General features: G+C 48.8%; 1 protein-coding gene across 6 annotated transcripts in view; it reads right to left on the reverse strand.

Moving 5' to 3' along the window:
* Positions 1-489: 489 nt before the first annotated feature.
* Positions 490-13,729, reverse strand: part of SLC23A2 (solute carrier family 23 member 2) — a 131,066-nt gene continuing 117,826 nt past the window's right edge. For 4 of the 6 annotated variants that reach the window (XM_044385703.3, XM_044385701.3, XM_044385702.3 and 1 more), the window contains 5 exons: positions 10,486-10,615; positions 9,691-9,828; positions 7,012-7,107; positions 4,953-5,179; positions 490-1,001 (listed from right to left, as the gene is read on the reverse strand). In XM_044385703.3, the coding sequence (XP_044241638.1) occupies positions 945-1,001; positions 4,953-5,179; positions 7,012-7,107; positions 9,691-9,828; positions 10,486-10,615 (648 nt within the window). In that variant the 3' untranslated portion in view covers positions 490-944. Of the gene's footprint in view, positions 1,002-4,785; positions 5,180-7,011; positions 7,108-9,690; positions 9,829-10,485; positions 10,616-13,729 lie in introns of those variants that run through there. The other 2 variants (XM_057312654.1, XM_048222159.2) reach the window with 1 other exon arrangement.

Below are 13,729 nucleotides of genomic sequence, written 5' to 3' on the forward strand. Positions count from 1 at the left end.
GGCCTGACGGAGTGCACCGTCACCAGCGGCGCTCAAGCTGGGCTCCAGGCCTTTACGGCACCGCCTCAGTGATTCTTGCCCTAGCCTCGGTACTCGGACTGAAGCTGCTCTGGGGGCCTTTGATTCCACCATGTGGACAGACAGCTTCTCTGTCCAGCCTCCAGAGGTCGCTGACTTAATGAGAGACTCACAGTGTCACCCACAGTCCAGCAGGGTGCACCCTGGAATGGAAGGCTCACGCAGGCATCACCCCCCAAGGAGCCTGCTGTGGTTCTCCGGTCGTGGGAACAGATGACGTTTTGGCTCCTGCTTTCCTCCTTTTGAGTCTTCCAGGACCCCGACCATAGAAAGATCTGAGGCTTGCTGAAACAAGTTTTTTATTAGTCGATTTCCCTCCCCTAGGTGATGACTTTTAATTAATAACAAATTTCTTAAAGACCAGCCAAAAAAAAAAAAAAAAAAGAGGCACAGGAACACAGAACTGCGTCCAGGAGAGCTTTTATTTGTACGGAACAGTTTTAAAAATACAGAATAAAATAGCTTTATCTCTACTATTATTCACAACATCTGGTCCAAATATTACATATTTTTAAAATACTTAAACGTTTAATGAAGCCATGTTAGAAAAACAATATGAAAATTCTTTTTAAAAACTCCATAAAAGAATTACACATCTCAAAAAACAACCCCACCCCCAAATACCCTCGGTATGCAAAATAAAAATAAAAAACAAAGGAAATCCCCGAAAGGTATATAGCCAAAGTCAGTCACAAAAACTCAAGGAAAATATAGGCATCCCCACTGCTTTAAGAACAGTCAGAAATTTATTACTGTGTCAAACGAAGGTCGTTATCAACGAACAGAAAAGGGTATTAAGTTGAACTGTCAGTAAGACGGCAACACTGGTGAGGTGCCCTAAGTGCCAGGAAACAAACACAGCACGTCTAAGGACGCCGGATGGGGCTTCTGCGGAGTGATGACGAGGCACAGGCAAGAACCACCTAAAAGGGCAGGAATGTGTGTGAGGCTGCTGAAAGGGGGAGCCCAGCGCTCACGTGCTTTCCGCGTCCACGGGTGGGAGCCGAACGCCGGCAACCACGGGCAGTCTCCTTGCGCTACTCGGGATGTGACTGCAGGTGAAGTGGCGGCCGTCCAACCCTAAGGGGACAGAGCACCACACGCACAGCGTGTGAAAACCCCAAGCGCTTCGCAGAGGCCGAGGGCGGCTCCCGCGGGAGGTGGGCCCCGCCAAGTCTCAGGCCCCCACGCCCGGCCAGAGCGCGGCCCCGGGGCCCGGGGGTGCGGCGCCCGCGCAACGCGGCCGCCCGGGGCCAGCCGGGTTCCGGAACGGGGCCTCTGCCGCGGCCACCTATCCACCTCGCACCTGACCTGGCCACTCCTGCGGCATCGGTATCATGGAAGATTATAGTTGCCAACTTCAAGTCTCAGTGGCTGGCCAGTACCGGTGCTTCAGCGGGGCCGTGAACTAAAGAAGTAACAACTTAGCCCATGGTGATAAAACAGACGCATGGGTAATAAAGTATACACACATACTAGAGATTCATCAATGGAGAAATTCTATTATCCCATGACATTGTCATGAAAATTATATCATTCCCTCCCTGGAAAACTGTGACTATTATCCTGGGTAGAAATGTTATTTTACTATATGGAAATACTGCAATATTCATGCATAAACCAAGTCGTCATCATGAAAGTCAGTATTCTACAGTATAAAGCAAATCCTGTGTGTGAATTTGTTACCATGAAAACGGGAAACCATCGGGACTCGCGATGCTTCATTCTAGCTGGCCTGGTGAAGCCACTTCTCTTGCCTTCACCCATCACCAGAAACTTACTACAAGTCAACATCTGAAACCCTCTTGAGAAAGAGTCTGAATGAAGCCAAGTTTAATTCCCTAACGAGACAAAGACTGGAGCCACTTCCCGTTATTCTGTCAACCATGTTAGATATTTTATTAACACCACTGGTGGCATCTCCCTTGCCACCCACTGTGACGGGACAGCATCACCTACTGTCCTTATAAACACTTCCTACATCTCACACCAAGATCGCCAAGTGAATGTAATGATGCTGGGTAGGTGGTCACTATGGAAACTGGAGTCTGAATGCCCCGCCCAAGGACATGTACATCCAAAACGCTTTGAAACATTCTACTGGCCAAACAAAGCACAGTGGGTGCGCTGCCCCAGCGACGCAGGTAATGGGAAGTGCACAGGCGCAGACCAGGCACGGCCCCTGTGTTCCCCAAAACCTCCCTTTCACGTGTGTGCTTAAGCCTGAGGAGCAGACGAAGACATTTTTCTCTTGATTAGAGCCTCATTCTGTAGCCTATCTGCCAGCAGGAGGACCACTGTCTAAAATGTTACTAATCATCAGGAGACTCCATCACTCAAGCGACGGTGAGCTTCACAGGCTGTGCAGAAAGTACCAGACTCAATGGGACCTCTGGTCAGGCTGCCCTCTCCCCTCCCCACCTCCTGACCCCCCCTTCCCCCTGCCTTAGGGAATCGAAAGTTGGCCCCAATGGAACAAGAAGGGTAAAACCTCAAATTTCTAACAGAAGGTGAGGGTATAGGACTTCCCCCCACATTTATATGCTTGCAGAAGACATCCCCCAGACCAGCAGAGTTGGAACCTCGAATAAAACCCAGCCCAAGGAGGGGTTTTCAGAAGGGAGTGGGTTTCTGGATGTTTGAAGCACGTATCCTGAGTGTCACTCACTGGAGGGAAGATGCCAGACTGCAAGTTAAGATTACCCGATGTTTCAGATGCTTTTATTTGGATATTTGGTCCTTCTGCTCCCCAAGAGAGCTGGACTCTCTGGCATGTTTAGCAGTTTCCCCCACTTTTCAGAGCAGAAAAATTAGAGATGCTGAGCAAAAACACAAATAGAAGGAAACAGGGCGACTTGGTGCAGGAAGGCCTTCAGCATCGAGTGCTTACCAAGTTAAAGGGATAACGCTGTTAACCAGTGTGCTTCTAAAGTGAACTATGCATCAGGTACAATTTTGAAAAACAACATACAAAATTCAATATAATTTAGAATCTTTTTTTTTTTTTACTTAATCTGCAACCAGATCTTGGCAAAACAATGCAGTGGCCTGAACTGTTCTTGCCAGAATACACCTCGAAGCCCCAAACTTCCCAGGAGTCAGGGAGGCTGTAGTAACACTAATGCTGCCAAGAACATCCCAGCGCCGGGGAGCGGAGCCGGCCGTGGGGGCAGGAAACGCACGCTGCGGACACAAGGCTGCTGAGAACCACGCCCTGCTGTCAGAGACAGGAACGCCCGCGGCCGTCCAAGGCTCAGCCGGGTCAATGAACCACCTAGGAAGCACCACCTCACGCGGCGAGGTCGCTACTTGGTGTTTCAGGGTTTTCCTTTGGCTGACAAATTTCAAACCAAATTCCACAGAAGTCACTTTTTCAGAAAGGATTTAGTGTTATTAATGAGAACTCGACAGAAGAGGCCCTGCCAACTGCTTTTCTCACCACCTTCTGCAATGACTTAAATGGGAAAGGTGCATTTGGCCAGGGGGTCTAATCTTCCCCTCTGCAAAATCAAGATCCGGTGGACACACAACATGGCAACCCACACACAGTCTCCTTAAGCCTTAAGTGCCAGAAAAGACTAGCAACAGAACTGCAGTGATGAATTGACCAGGATGCCCACCATTCAATATCGTGGCTCTGTGGATTACCTGCCCCCAGTTTCCCTTCTTCACAAAACAAATTCACGTATAACTTAACCCATGGTTTCTGGGCTCTGGTCCAGTAGTCAGTTTTGATAAATAGATTAGGCATTACAGTATTTACACTTTCATGGTATCAAGCAATACAAAACACAACCACAATAATGGTTACTGGCCTTCAAAAGCCATGACGACAAGCTTCCCTGATGGTGTCCACAGCTTTACAAATGCTGGTTCTTTCTTAGTGGGAGGTGAGGGTGGGGGACAGATAACAGGGGTGCGAGGTAAGAGGGTCACATGGAAAACACGGATTTCAAACACCTGCTATAGCCAGTAACATGAAATAGGAATAAAGTCTTGTAATTTATAGACACGCGCAACAGTAACGGACATCCACACGACAGCAGAGTCAAGACTCCCATAAGCATCTGCTCAGTGCCCTTGTGTGGCACTCTATACCCATCGCACCAGCCCGGAGTGATAAATGTCAGAGTGTCTCAGTTAGAGTGAAAAAGCAGCCAGTAGGAAATGTGCTGGCCCAGCCTGGGCCAGGGTGGCACCAAGAAAAAGCAGTTGAGAATCAGATATGACTTCAAGGTACTTTCCCTTCCCCTTTAATCCCCCAAACAGATTTCAATTCTAATAATACCTATATAGACCTTACCCACGCACAGACGTGGGCATGGGGTAACCATGCCATGGTTTTCAATCAGGTCAATAGCTTCCCCCCACAGGAGCATCAGGGAACACAGAATCACATTTGACCAGTTAGTTGTGACAGTGTGAGGATACTGGTGCCCCTTGACCAGAGGGGATCTCTGCGGGTTGCAGGCAGAGGTCAAACAAAATAGAAGCAGGTCCAGGTGCTTCCAGGACAGAAAGCCCCTGGACCGCGGCGGCAGCTCGTAGGAAAGCTAACCCAGGGTGGTAGAAGGAGACCAAAACCAAGGAACCGCTGTGGATTTCAAACACCCACTCCCACAGGAGGATAGGAACTTCAAGTTCGGCGGATGCTCTCGAGGGCGAGGGGTAGGGCTTAAATAAGGAGACAGGTGAGACACGATATTAGACACGATCACCACCCACAACAAAAAAGCTATCTGTAATCGTCTTAGCTCTGGGTGCAGAATGTAAATGCAGATATACAAACATATATGTTACTGCTTGTTACTCAGCAAGGAACTACAGATTCATGCCTCACTGCGGCCGGGCCACAGGGTGACCTACAGCTATACCGTGGCCTGCGAGTCCTCGTCTGAACTCCGGCTGGTGGCACTCTTCCCGAGGCCTTTCCATGTGTAGCCTGCAAAGGTTGGGCTGATGGGTAAGTAGCTGAAGCATCTGTATTTTTTTATAACGTTCATGCCAAATGGCAAATCGTAGGATTCCATGCCATCGAGCGACTTGCTCCCTTTGCCCACACCCTTCTTCCATTTCCGGATTCCTCTTTCCTCTGGAGTACCTGGAACACACACGCATAGACATACACACACAAAAAACAATACGATGGACTGTTTAGCTTGACAGTTCCACCAAGAGCTGAGATTGCCCAGCGTGCTGTCCCATATACGGAACCTGCCGGATGACAGCAAGGAGTCCCTGGGGAGGAACTGATGGCACTCAGCCATCCAGGTGCCTGAGCCAGGAACCTAAGAATCGCTAACCCATCCTTGTTCCTTTTGCTCCACTTTCAAGCCATGTGATGGCTCTGCCTTCCCCCGTCCTTCCACGTGACCCATATCTCCTCCAATGTCACTGCTGAGGTCCGGCCCACACGAGGTTACTGCCTTCCGGGTCATCAGAAGGGTCTGCTTACTGGCTGTCTGCGCTTCCATTTCACCATCTCCTTCCCCAAATCTGTTCTCAAAACACAACAAAAGAACTCCTAACCTGCAATGTGATCTCTACAAAATGGGGCCCAGTCTTTATTATACCGTATATAATGCCTTCAACTACTGGTCAGGGCAAACCACCCCCATCCAGGCATATAGAGTTTTATCCTACTTTGCTCCGTGTGTGTGTGTGTGTGTGTGTGTGTGAGAGAGAGAGAGAGAGAGAGAGAGAGAGAGAGAGGAAGAGAGAGAGAGAAGGAGAGACAGGGAGAGAGAGAAGGACACACTTGCTACGTATTCCCCACTTGTCATGGCCCTTCTGTGAGGATGAACGTCCACTGGCGTTAACACTCGGGGCCACTCTGTACCCTGACAGATGAGTCAGGGAGAATGATCTGAGCCCTGGATTTGTTTCATAAATCTTCCCAGTGCAGAGCGGCGCACTGGCAACTGTGCTTGGCTACCTGGGACACCGGACAACATACTCTTCTGCCCAAGCCTAGATGATGAGTTCGAGTCCATAGTGAGTATAAGGAACATCACTTTCTTACATTGAAACTGTGCCCTCCTGCCAGGGTTTCTGTAAGGAAGCTTTCATATCCCTCTGACTCCTGTGCCTCTCTCTCAATAAGCTCTGAGCGTGTGTGTTAGTTATTGACATCCATGAATCTAGCACGTTCCACGTACTCGTGCATGTGATTTCTCCTGCCTGATGTGTCCATCCCTGGTTTCTCCAGCAATCTCTTGATTGAGGCTTTCTGGAGGTGTGCAGTCTTCAGGGGAAATACCTCAACAAAACCTTCAAGCTCAAGAATAAGCATCACCCTTCCTTGATGGAAGGTGAATCTACCAGCGGGTCCACAGCAGCGCTCCCCATCGGCACCTCCTCTGGGAAGCTGGGAAGCTGGCAAGGCTGTGAGGCAGGGCCCACATCACATCCTTGTCCAGTACCCAGCAATGGGCACAGAACGCACCCAGCTGAGGCATAAGGGTTACGGGCATTGGGAGACAGCTGCCTCCATCCGTCCCTCAGTCACTGATCCTGGCAACAGCCTGCGTCCACCATACTCACTATCTTTTGGTCTTAGTTGGGGGGGGAGGGCTGCCTCAGGAAGGAGGCGGAGGAGCCCCACACGCTGTCAGCTGCTCAGGGGAGTGTCTGAGCAAGTTGATGAAAGCTGCTGTGGGGACTGAGCCCGGCTGTGCAAGAGGCAGGCGGCCTGGAGAGCGCCCACAGACAACGGACTTCCCTTTCTCCTAAGTCAGCAGGGAGGAAAAAGCCACTAGGTTTATCAGCAAAAAACTGATTCCTAAAAGGAGGCTGGGAGTGCCATCTTAACCACTTCAAGACCGTTTTAACCAGCGATGGCTTTGAACGGATTCGCTCTGCCTGCTTCCATATTTATTTGGTAAAACAAGTACTTCCCATATGGAATAAGCATGTTTGGTATATAGCACATACCTGGGATGGTGTTATCCAAAATGAAAGCCACGCAGCCTCCTACAAACATAGCAGTTGTGAGAAGAACGTTCAACACCTGATCGATTCCCGTTATCCCTAGAAACAGAACACAGTGGTAGGGTCACTGCCACGGCCAGGAAGGTGCACTGGGGTGGGCACCCACCACCAATGTGATGCATGAAAGTGCAAATATCCATTGTACATGAGTAGATAAATTTTTGCCAGTAACATTTTAAACTGTTATAAATAATTTCAACAATAATTAAGAGGTTATCTCTGTAAGGAAAATTCCCCAACACTGGTCTACAGAAGATAAATCTTAAAGTGAAGCTCACCCTATAATGAATTAGAAAGCCAATGGGGTGCAGTCTTAGCAGATTAAGAAAAAAAAATTAATAAAAAGATGACTGTTGCAAGGCTGAAAATATTACCGAGTAAGACAACAACAAAAATATTTGTGGTATTTGCAATCAGATAAAGGGTTTCAGAATCCTGGGTCACTGATTTGTGCTTAGCTGCTTAATTAGGAGCTACTGGATGCATATGAATGAACTCATTTGAATGTGGTATGTTAAACTGTAAAAAGTAGCAAGAATATCCTTGTTGCTAGTAGCTCTCACACTTTCTATATTTAAAATATACGATCCTTAGGAGCACCTCGGTAGCTCAGCTGGTCTCAGCTCAGCTCATGATCTCAGTGTCGTGAGATCAAGACCTGCTTTGGGCTCTGAGCTCAGCAGGAAGTCTGCCCCTCTTTCTCCCCCTCTGCCCTTCCCCCCCACTCATACACGTGCATGCCCCCGTGCTCGCTCGCTTTAAAATAAAATAAATAGAATCTTCAAAATATATGGTCCTCAACAGAAAACAGTAAGTGCTGGGAAGAATGTGGAAAAATAGAAACCTCTGATCATAGCTGGTGGGAATCAGTTTGGTAGTTCCTCAAACCATTAAAACCAAGAATTACCCTATCACCCAGCAATTCTACTTCTAGGTATATACCTAAGAGAACTGAGAGCAGGGACTCAAACACAGCCGATTCCCATTACTGGCAGATTCTGTATCTGTGAACTGACCTACACCCTAAAATTTATCTGTAAACCCAAAATGAGTTCTCCTGGCTTTCACAGGCATTCACAGAGCAGCACAAACTCTGGGTCGCCCAGCATGAGTGATCCCAGCGGAGGTCATATAAGGTAACGCTCTGCCTTCTTGTCTCAGCTCTCATACGTCCTAAGTGTGCTTGCAGTAGTCTAATACCACTTCTTCCCCATTTTTGTGTTTTTGGTTGGTGATTCCGTTGTTTAAAATGGCCCCCAAGTGCTTTCTACTGTTCCTGAGAGCAGGCCTCCCTGAGGCTGTGCTGTGCGTCAGGGAGAAAATACGTGTGTGAGAGGAGTTACGCTGCTGTTGGCTGCTGCCCCCCCTCGAGGGAATGGTCAGGATTTGCTCCTTCCGTGCTCACAGTGCCTTTCCAGGACACGGCTACCATGAATGAGGACTCACTGTACTGGTACACCACTGTCCACAGCAGCGCCGTTCACGACTGCCAAAGGCTAGGACAACGCAATGCCCAGTAGTGGACAAATGGACAAACAGATTATGGTATATACATACAATGGAATATTATTAGCCATAAAAAGGAATGAAATATTTTTATATAAATCTCAAAAACATGATGCTAAGTGAAAGAAGACAGAGATCACATACTATGTGATTCCATTTATGTGAGAGATCCAGAATAGGTGAATCCACAGAAACAGAAAGCAAACTGGTGGCTGCCAGGCGCTGGGAGAAGGGCGGTAATAGGGATTAACTGCTTCACTGGTGTGGAATTTTATTTTGGGATGGGGAGATGGTTTGGGAAACTAAACACAGGTGGTGGTTACATGACATTGTTAATGTACTAAGATGGCACTCAACTGTTCACTTTAAAATAGTTAATTTAATGTTATATAAATTTTACCTCAAAAAATATATATAAAACGGTCCCCAATTCTGCATAAAATGTCAACAGCAATCGCCATTTCTTAAAATGGTTCCTTCTTGAGGGCATCTGGTGGCTCTGTCGGTTTAGTGTCCAACTCTTGATTTCCGCTCAGGGCATGATCTCAGGGTCGTGAGATCGAGCCCTACATCAGGATCCACGCTGGGCGTGGAGTCTGCTTGAGATTCTATCTCCCTCTCCTGTTGCCCTACCCCCCCCCAAAATGGTTGCCCTTTGTTCATTTTTCATGACATCGGGTTATTAAAATAAAGAGGTGTTAAAAAGGTTAATCTTGAATTCAAAGTAGTTATAATCCCAGTAGAAAGACATGTATTTGAAAGTCTATGAAGCTGCGTTTTAAGAAATTATACATTTTCATAAAGCATTAGTCTGAGAAATCAAAGGGTTTTACACACAGGCATTCTCCCAAAAGACAGGGTCCCAGTAAATAAGGAGAACTTAATGTGCACATGAGTCACGTGCACAAGCCAGCTCATGCGGGACGTGCAGGTGGCTTCCAGATCAGTGGCGGCAGAGCGAGGCTCGAATGAAATCCATGGACGAATGTCTGAGGAGACAACTCCTGCAGTTCCAGAGCCCTCTCCGACTGCGGATGGGCTGTTTGTGAACTAACGGCTAGGGTTCCAACTTGAATCTTGAATCTTGAACCAAGATGCAAGGCCAGTTTTCCTTACCTGTGACAAGAGGGTTCTGTCTGAGGTAACTTGGAAGGACAAGCCCAAAGAAGATTGAAAATCCCAGTACAAAGAGGTTCCTGGAAGAATTTAAGTCGATGAACTGTAGGTTGGAGAGCCCAACAGCTGTGATCATTCCTGGAGAGAAACAGCAGACGGCAAGTTGCACTGAGCTCACCTACAGATGGGCAACGGGCCACGCACAGACTCCCCGCATCGTCCCTTCATCTGCCCCAGAAACTAGCTGGGACACAGAACAGTGACAGGATGGGGTCAGAATACAACTACCTGGATCTCTGATCCAAATAACTCTTGGCCTAAGCACCATCTGGGCTGACACAGGGACACAAACATCACATGACATTCTTTAGACCAAGCAGAAAACTAAGGAGATCAGTTGCCCCCCGAAAACCTCTATGCAAACATTTTGATTGAACAGGGAAACCCACCCAAAGATCTGGGCCCCGATCACAACTGGATGCACAGAGATCATGTCAAACTCCGTGGTAAAAATGGTCAGGTTTAAATGGCCGTGCAGGCAGAAGTTAGATCGATTAGATACACCAATTAAAGATTGAGGTCGTTTTATTTTTTCCAGCACAAGTATTCTACATTTGGTCCTGCCTTTAACATAAATTCAACTCAGAGATGCATTTAGGTTTTTATGGTTTGAAGGTGTATCCCCTTTGTATTTTTAAACAGAAAAGTATGACTACCTTCCATCTCAGGAAGGGATTCGGTGAGCAAATGTGAGAGGAGGAGAGAGGTCAGGCTATCGAGGAAATGGGATTTTACCAAAGAGAGTACAGAAGAGGGCGCCAAGCACCGGGTCCGGGAGGGAGGCGAAGAGGGCGCTGAACTTGCCGACCATGCCCAGCGCCAGCATCAGGGCCGCGCCGTACTGGATCACCCGGCGACTGCCGACCTGTGGAACACACCAGAAGCCAGACGGCACTCAGCGCTAGTTCTACACCCGTTCTCAGCCAGCGCCCCCCACCCCGGGGGGAAATGTGACAGAAGCCCCAGACAACGCCTAGAGTCTTCTTACAACTTTTAGTTAAGAGAGAGGTCTTGTCAGATAATGAGGATTGATCTCAGAGCACAATTACTATAAAGACACCCAGAGTAAAGAGACTCCCTCTCCTCTTTCTCATCCTGTCCCGTCCTCCTCGCTGGGAGGAAGGCAGCACCAGGGCTCGGCCTCTGGGTCTTGGTGCCCTGGGTGATGTCACTTCGGGCATGGCCCTGCTTGGGCTCTCAGGTCCCGGGTTTCTAATGCCCTTAGTCAGCAGATGGGATGACCTTCTAACATCAAATGCAAAAACCACACTCCATCCTGCTTTTCTCTTCTGGGCTCTTGGAATCACCCTTTGCCAAGTTAACCCACCCCAAAGCAAATAACCTTCATCTCCATCTTCCCCACACCCTGAATCAGATAAGAGTCCCAGATATTTCTGGAATCCCCTCTCCTCAGGGCATCTTGCTCGTGAGAGGTGGCACAGCCAAGAGGCAAAGGAGCGTGGATTCTCAGCACCCCCTGCCCAGGGTGTACCCCCTCTGCTCTGTGTGACCAGGACAAGTCACTTGGCCTCTCTGGGTGGCAAGATCCTCACTTCTATAATGATAAACCACGAGGTTTCCTTTAAGGGGTTAAATGAGACAAGATGTAAAACAGTGTGAACAGTGCCTGGCAAGCATGAGGCTATAATGACAGGCTCCCACCTGGGCTTGCTGACTCTGGCCTTTCTTTCCTCTGCCTCCCTATCTTCTCCACTGTGGTAGAGTGACCTTTCAAACACAGTGATCTGGGAGGTCAGTGCCCTTCTACTCCCCTTAAATCCTCTGGTGCTCATGAAACAAAACCCCTTCTCAGACATCCCCAGGCCTGTCTACCCAGAACACTCCCACATCCCCCCTTCTGGCTGGTTCCAGACACATTCTTCAAAATACTACCCAAATGCTACCTCCTCTTAAAAACAAAGTCTTCCTTGATTCCAAGGCTCTGTTCTCCCACACTGGGCTTCTGTAGAACCATTATAATATTTTCCACATGGCCTCATCTTTATCTGTTCAACCTGATCTCTGCCTTCTAGAAACTTCCACCTAGCCTGCTGTCACCCAGGCGGTGGGATGTGGAGAATCCTGCATGGCTGGCCCCTACTGTGTGCTGCCTCTTCCAGGAAAACACCCTGAGGACATAAACTCAGAGTAAAAGAGGTCCCAGAAGCGCCTGGGAAGTACCTATAGGGCTTTAAGTATGACTTACAGTGAGAAGACGGCTACTTAAATTTAATTAAAACGCAACGAAATGTAAGCTTTAGTCCCTCAGTTGCACCAGCCACTATTTCAAGTGCTCAGCAGGAACACGTGCATGGCCCCTGCACAGAAGAGCAGCGCAGGCGTATGCAGACCGTGTCCACCACTGCACAGTGCTTCCGCTGGCTGATGTTGGTCTAGAGCTTCCAGCAGCATCTCAGAGGACCCAAACATCAGCTGGTTAAGAATCAGAGAAGAATCTCACTGAGCCAACGAAGGGATGGCTGTCTGGCTAGAATCTGGCCCAGCTGACCCTGCAGCCCAGGTTCTGCTAATAACGATCTACCGTCTATCCCCATCCCCCATATCATCAAGTGAAAGGAAGCAGCGAAAAACGGTACGCAAACTGGAGAATCGAGCAAAAATGACTTCTGCTGGGTCGCATTACATGATAAGGAAGCCTGCCATTTTCAGCAAACATTTTTGGGAACCTACTATGTGACTAGCACTTGTTAGACCGGAGGGGGCAGGGAATACAAAGATGAGGAAGCCACAAACTCAGGACCAATCACTGTACTGCTACAATTGTTACGGTGTGTGGGCACCCAGCACGGAGGAGAAGCTCTGAGGAGCTGCAGAGGGTTCCACAGAGCTGGTCCGGAGTAAGAGTTCCCTGGAGGAAGAGCACCCAGGCACAGGGAACCACCCGCACAAAGCCCATCTTGCAGCAGATCAGATGTGCAAGGCGCAGGGCGAGGCTGGCCCCAGGGACGCTTGAAACGATCGATCTTACGTGAAGGCTATGCATGGACGGCTGATCGGCCTTAGATGCCCCAAACAAACAAACAAGCAGCAACGAAGCCATTCTTCAGTTCAGCGACGATTAACCAAGTGCCTGTTACACACCTCCGTCTGAAGCACCAGAAACACAGGCCTAATCCCTGTCCCCCCAGTGCTTACATGGAGCCTTTGCCTCTCCTCTCCTGCTACCCGCTCCCTGGAATCTCTTCCCTGCCTCCGTTCTGACCTCCTTCTTGAACTCCGACTTTGCCTCCAGGGCCATCAAAACACTGACACCTCATTTCTGACCTTCCAAAGTCTTCCACAGTGTGGAATGCAGCAGAGGAGAAACGACCTTCCTCTGAGGAGCCTGCACTGTCAGGGGAGGTGGCGCTCATTCGGTCCCTAGAAGTAAACTTAGGGCTACGTATCAAGCAGGGACGCTACCCACTGCTTACTGTGTACCTGCATGCCCGACTCTGCTAAGCGCATTACGTCAATTTATTAACTCCAATGCCTGGCAAGCTGTCTCTATAGACGAGGGCATGGAGACTTGGGGAGGTGATGTAACCTGTCCACAGTCACATGGGACAAAGTGATGGCACCAGGGCTGGAACCCCAAACAGCCAGCTCCCCACCCCATCATGCCACCCCTCTTTGCGGGCCAGCCACTGGAACACACTCAGAAGAGAAGGCCCATAAGGATGTACCGTATGGTGACTAACATAGCATAATAAAAAATAGAAAAAATAATAATAAATAAAAAAATAAATAAAAAAAGAAGAGAAGGCCAGCACATGGAATCCCGCCTGCGGGCTTCCAAGCACACAACAGGGTAGCCGGCAGCTCATCTCCTTATCAGACAGCTTAGAATCGCCACGTATAGAGAGCGTCAGAAGTGGATAAAGGGTAACAAGTATCAGAGCCGCCAGGACAAGGAGGCAGAGCCTTGGGAAGAACGAGAGATCACCCTCTTCCCACAAGCCCTGGAGTCTGACACAAT

This window comes from Ursus arctos, unplaced genomic scaffold (assembly GCF_023065955.2).
Source record: "Ursus arctos isolate Adak ecotype North America unplaced genomic scaffold, UrsArc2.0 scaffold_16, whole genome shotgun sequence".
NCBI classification, from domain to species: domain Eukaryota; kingdom Metazoa; phylum Chordata; class Mammalia; order Carnivora; family Ursidae; genus Ursus; species Ursus arctos.